Source organism: Erithacus rubecula (genome assembly GCF_903797595.1).
Source record: "Erithacus rubecula genome assembly, chromosome: 5".
NCBI classification, from domain to species: Eukaryota; Metazoa; Chordata; class Aves; order Passeriformes; family Muscicapidae; genus Erithacus; species Erithacus rubecula.
In genome coordinates this window covers 42,464,513-42,470,512 of record NC_136687.1, presented here as the reverse complement: position 1 = coordinate 42,470,512, position 6,000 = coordinate 42,464,513, and the positions used below count along the sequence as shown (strand labels likewise).

General features: G+C 51.6%; 1 protein-coding gene across 2 annotated transcripts; it reads right to left on the bottom strand.

The window, feature by feature from the left end:
* Positions 1-3,476: 3,476 nt before the first annotated feature.
* On the bottom strand, positions 3,477-4,547 carry LOC306801916 (ribonuclease CL2-like). Of its 2 annotated transcripts, none has more exons than XM_079305479.1 (2): positions 4,411-4,547; positions 3,477-4,000 (listed from the first exon to the last, which is right to left on the bottom strand). In XM_079305479.1, exon 2 carries the CDS (start codon positions 3,992-3,994, stop codon positions 3,560-3,562), a length of 435 nt encoding a protein of 144 aa, XP_079161605.1. In that variant the 5' UTR covers positions 3,995-4,000; positions 4,411-4,547; the 3' UTR covers positions 3,477-3,559. The 2 variants fall into 2 exon arrangements, with proteins under 2 accessions (XP_079161605.1, XP_079161606.1); XM_079305480.1 differs by having other exon boundaries at positions 4,417-4,543.
* Positions 4,548-6,000: the final 1,453 nt, after the last annotated feature.

Here is a 6,000-nt window from a genome sequence, read left to right as displayed (position 1 = left end):
TCCAGCCTGAACAGTCCTAGGTTTTAGGTCTTAGGGTCAATGCTTGAACTGGAGAAGTGCATTAGGATTTCTGATGTGTAGCTGTTGTGGGGAAAGTAACGCCTAAGCCTCAGATGAGTGCCGCAGCTGAGTGTGAGGACTTAGTTGTCTTAATGTCCTCCCTTTCTTTGCTGTCCCCACCACTCCATGAGCAGCAGTTCCCCTTTTCCTAGCCAGCATCTTTGTCCCCATGCCCATGAACCTCTGCAAGAATGGTGGAGGGGATGGATCATTCCCTGTACACAGGGAACACTGATGATGCTGCACCCTAGAGGCCAAGTGTGTCACCCACTCAAGGGGAAGGAAGATTGCAGGATACATCTGATTGGAAACACAGCTTGAGGTCCATGTACCATAGGGACAGTGCTGAGGAGCAGTGATTGGAGGAGCGCCACAGTCCCCAGCATCCCAGAGGTACTGCTGGAGGTGGAAAGGGGTGTTTTCTTGTCTCCTGATGCCCTCAGGCAGCCTGGCAGCCCCTTTCCGAGTGGTCCAAGCGCACAAGAAAGGTGGATGTGCTGCACAGAAACTGTCATGCATTTTGCTGTATTTGCCAGGATATATTTTATGAGAAAGCAATATACTGGAAAGAAGTTTATTTTCATGTCAATTTTGGCGTGCATGACATACAGCAACAGCCTGATTTCAAAGGACTCATTCTGCCAAATCCATGGAACTGATATATGACTTTGCTGTGTAAATATTTCTGAAGGTCTTTGCAATGGCTGCTTAAACAATTCTCTGCTATGGTTCTGAAAAAAAATGTCCTGGTTTTTCAGGCAGCAGGAACAAATTTCTATAGTAGCAATATATTGACACACTGCTCATGCCCCTCATTTTATACCATCAAAGGCTGGGTGGTGGAAGCTTTTGAGCCATAATGAAGCCTGTGAGCCAGCTTTGTTTCATCCCCCTGTGCTAAACAAGTGACAGCCAGTTTGTGGTGCAGGAATTGTTTGGAAATAGAGTGAGTGAGCAGAGGAGGCTGACGACTGTCAAAGCAAACTGGACATGAAAGTCAAGCAGATATGACTCAGAGACAAGTTTTAGGCATATAGTGCTGTTCTCGAAACAATTTTTGGTTGCATCTTTTTATTTTATTCAGAAAAAGAAAGCACATAAATGAGAAGGGGGTCTATCAAATATGGCTTGAAGAGGTCTGAACTGAGCTCCTGTCTCAGACTTGTCTGTGATCTTAGGAAAGCTGCTTAACTCCCACCCACAAAAATGAGATGATAATTTTCTGTGTTACAAAGCACAATCAACCCCAAACTTTGCAACTTTATGTTTTACTGTGTTAGGCAGAAAATTAAAATACCTAAACAAGGAAGAAATTAAAAAATAAATGCAATGATTTATTCAAACATAATACTGCAAAATTTCTTCCTTTATTTTCAGGCACCAGTTACTCCTTGGCTTTTTGCTGCCATTACAAATTTGCTGGCCCACTGCTGCTTGAGGCAAGGGCCACAACACCCTCTGGATGATACTGATTCCTTTGTGGCTATTTTTTTTTCCGTTTAGCCTTCACAAAGAACAGAGACAAACATATGCTGAAGAAACAGCTGTGTCTTAGGAGAAAACAGTAGAGGAGTAAAACAACAGTGCAATAATGGGACGGGATGGGATGGGATCGGTTGAAGTGGTGGAGCTGCCCTGCCATCAAATGGGGACAAATCTTCCAGACTTTCCAGTAGACTTAGATAGCTGCAGCGTGCTGGGCATCCCAGAAATGGCATTGCTGCTCTGGGACTGCAGCTCAGAGCTGCCTCCCCAGGATGGGTGCCACCTCTCCCACATTCTTCAGAGCCTGTAGTGCAAAGCTTGTGGGGTAAACCACAGTGATGATACTTTCCTTTATCACTTGCCAGGATGATCTCAGCTACCAGAGAACAAGAAGCAGAGATCAAACTCTTGTACTTGCAGAGACCCCAAGTATTCCCTCCTGAGCCAGTCAGCTCCTCCTATGGCAAGGAGTGAGCAGGGTGGAGAAGTGATTCTGCTGTAAGTTGTTGGTCCAGAAATGCCCCAAATAAATTCCTTTGAAATACCCCAATTCCTTCCCAGTGCACAAAGAGTAGTGTTCTCCTCACTGGGCCAGTGCTGAGAGGTGGAGCTCACTGGTCCATGGATGGCCCTCAAAATGCCTTTCATCTGAATTTCAGAAAAGGAGTACCTGAGTTACTTGAGGCTCATGAGCACGAGGTGTTTTGGGGAGAGAGGAAAAGGACTGGGAAGTCCATTTTCTGTGCTCCTTTTCCTCCTCAGCTACACTTTCTGGATGCATTTGGGCTGCCTTTTTGCAGCAGCACAACACCTGGATGTCAGCAGTCCCATGGGACTTCTCAGATCTCCCACAGCAATAGGACTAGAGCAAAGGGGTCGCCCAGTCTACCAAGCTGCACTAGGCAGAATGCTGCCAGGATGTGAAGGGAATCGATCATTATAGTCTGCTCAGCACCACTGAGACACACCTGGAATAGTGGACTCGCCAGTACATGAGAGACATGGATATACTGGAGAAAGTCCAGCAAAGAATCAATGATGGTGAAGCAACTGTAACATGTCTGATCAGAGGAGAAGGTGAGAGACCAAAGACTGTTCAGCCTGGAGAAGAGAAGGCTCAGATAGGGGAAGCTTCGTAACCTTGTTTGTATTGATGGGGAGAATGAAGGACAAGAGGTGATGTACACAAGCTGAAATGTGTGAAATCCCATAAAGATTCACAAAGACATCTATATGTGTGTGCATACCGTGTGTATGTGCTGGTATATGTGTCCTGGGTGTGCTAATGCTGTGTGCTGTGAGGGGTGTGAGTGTTGAATGCTTTGTGTTGTGAGTATGGCTGCACAATGTGGGCACTCTGCATGTTTCATGTGCATTGTGTGTGGGATGGTGGTTCAGGGTTCTGTGTGGCCCCAGTGGGGGCTCAGTCCTGTGGGGGCCCCAAGAGGGAGCAGCTTCAGCCCCAGAGAGGTCACAGATGGGGTCAGAGACATCTGGGAGACAGGGAATCTAACAGGTTATGGGTCAGATATGGACGAATTTGGGGGTACTCAGGGGGGTTATAAGGCATGTGAGAGGTTGGAAAATCCTGTGAGAGTTCTGGGCTATCCAGGAAAACGTGACACTCAAAGGGTCAGGACACTGGGGAGAGGGCTGGGTGCACATCCAGGAGATTGGGGGGCCTTGGGCTGGGAGGGTGGGTGGTGGTGGTTATGGAGCACCCATGGGAGTTGTGGGACACCCAAGAAATGGGAGAGGGCATAGGAGAGAGCAGAGACACCCCAGAGGGCTATGGGACACCCAGGAGGCTGTGAAAACTCAGGGATTTATACTGCACACAAATACAGCTTGGACAGGGTTGGAGTCACCCAAGGGTCTCAGGGGGCACCTAGGGAGAGGTATAAATTGCAGGGTCCCCCCAGAAGCTGTACCTCTGACACCACCTTTATTTCAAGCACTAACAAGAGTCCCTGATAGGAGGGAGAATCCACACCTGCACTGAGGGTCCATGGCCTCACTGCGGGGCCACATAGGTGCCTGCGAGGTGCACGGGCAGCCCGTCACGGCAGGCCACGCGCACGTGGTGCTGCACCTGGCGGGCACGGTAGGCACAGGGTGGCCGCGTGTCCCCGCCGCGAAGGCGGCAGGTGGTGAGGCTCATGGCCCTCGGGGTGCTGTGGAACCCTGTGGTGGGGTCAGGCGCCTGGGAGCAGGCAGCCACCAGGTCCTCAGCTGGGGCATGCACAAAGGTGTTGGAGGGCTTGCAGGGCCTGCCTGGGGCTGTCACCCGACGCCGTGCCAGCATGGTCTCACAGTAGCGATGCGCTGCCAGTGTGGATGTCCGGGGGTTGTCCACGTGCTGCCGCAGGAACTTCTCATAGCGGGTCTCACCCACTGCCCCTGCCAGTGCTGCCAGCACTAGGGTCATGCACAGCACCCAGCCTGCCATGGACACCTGGGGAAGGTGGGGTTAGGGCCATCTGGACCTCTGGGTCCCCGACTAGAAATCCCACCCTGGGTGCTTGCCTATTTTACAAATTGCCCCTCCGAAATTTCTGCGTCCCATACAAATCCCCCCACAGTATGTGGGGGCCCATCTCTGGACAGCTGGGCTATCTGTGGATTCCAGCTGCGTGCATAGGTCTTCTAAAGTTATGCACTCCCCAAAAGCCTCAGGCCCCCATGGAACACCTCCTACCTGCTCCTCAGACTCCTGGCTCCCCTATAGACCCACCCCATGGCCCAACACCCAGATGCCATACACAGCCTCCCTTCCCCACTGGATGCTTGGGTTCCTCATAGACATTCCCCTCTCCCTTCCCCCCCCCCCCACCCCGATATTCTGGTGCCCTATGCACCCCTCACCTGCACCTGTGTGGGCACCTCAGTTTCCCTTACGGCCTCAGGGTCTCCAGGATCCTTCCCATTCCTCTGCACCTCTTTTATACTGGCCCAGATGTGCCCAATGGGCAAGGATCCAGGAGGAGGGGCAGGATAAAGAGCAAGGTCCAGTGGATGTCTGAGGGGAGTCAGACGTCCAGGAGGCCCCACTCACCCTCATAGCCCCAAGGTCATTAGGTAGTCATTAACAAACCATGTGACTGTCTCTATGTGTCCCCTTGGGTGGCCCCTGGCCACCCTGGCCTTGGCCACCTGTCCCGTGAAAGGCAGGATACCTGGGTCCTTTAGAGTGGTAGGGCAAGATACATGGTTCCCTGGTGGGGGGCAGGATGTCACCAACATCTCTGGGGCGGCTGGCAGATGTTCCTACTACTCTTGGAAAAATGTCATACATCCATAGCCCCTCTGCAGTGGTAAGGACTAAGCTAAGTGCTATGTGTTCCTTTTCCCTGTGTCCCCTTGCAGGGAAATTCATACTCCCAGAAAGTGCCAGGATGCACTCTTCCTCACTGCTACGTCCCATACTTCAGCAGTTCCACTGATGCAGAGACAAGCAAAGCGCCAGGAGCCAGCCTGAGCTCATTAAATACTCCTTTCCATTGACCATTGTAATGAAGCCCCAAGTACAGCATGTCCTCTCCAGAGGGAGAGGCATGCAGTGCCCAGGAGAGCTTGTCATGAGTGGGTGCAAGTGGTTTCCATCCTCCTCTTCTAAGACATCAGAGAGACTCTGGGAAGTGGCAAAGAGAAAATGAGGTCCTCAGCAGCACTTTTTCCAAAAGAGTTGAAACACTTCCAAGACTGGCCACAGTGAAGGTGTAGAGTCTGGTCCTGCCCTAGGCTCTGGTGGCATTTCTACAGCCTCTGAAGAAATCTTCCTCAAAGGTGCACAGTCCCTACATTGGAGCAGCTCAGGCACCTGGCCAAAACCTCACAGACACAGAAGGTCAGCATAGTCACCTCTTGCTGACTCTCAGTACCCTTCTCTTGGGCAGGGAATAAGGATGGGGACTCTCATCACGACCCCTCAGATGTGCTCTGCTTTCCACTGTCCTGCTGTGGGTAGAAAAGAGATGGCATCCACATGAGAAGGGACAAGCCTGGATGCTTGGCAATGGGCTGTCTCTAGCTGGCATGGTGCAGGTACCTGTGCTGGATCCCATCCTACCTGTCAGTGCCTCAGGCATATCTTTGCCAGAGGCTGCTGTGAAGCTCATTGGTGAAACACAGCCTGTGGTCACCTCTTGTCCCAGGGGAGTCCCAACTGCCTGGAGTTGTCCTGGGCACCACTTCCTCATGTCCCGTCCCTGCCCACGCAGGGGGCTGAGCGGAGCCTCCTCCTTCGCTGTGTGGTGGGGAGAGGTACGATTGGCCGGGGTATTCGGGGCAGCCCAGACCACCAGTTTCTGGTTGTAGCCTTGGCGACCCAAGGCCTGGGAAAGCTGTCAATTTTAGGAACTCTCTAAACACGGAGTCTAGTTTAGAAAGGAGACATTTATTCTGCGCAGGATGCAGATGGAGGTTTGACAAATCAAACACACCATGGGGTAACAA

Excerpts from the sequence above, each read along its gene's own strand:
- LOC306801916 (XM_079305479.1), bottom strand. The coding sequence starts at position 3,994 with ATGGCAGGCTGGGTGCTGTGCATGACCCTAGTGCTGGCAGCACTGGCA.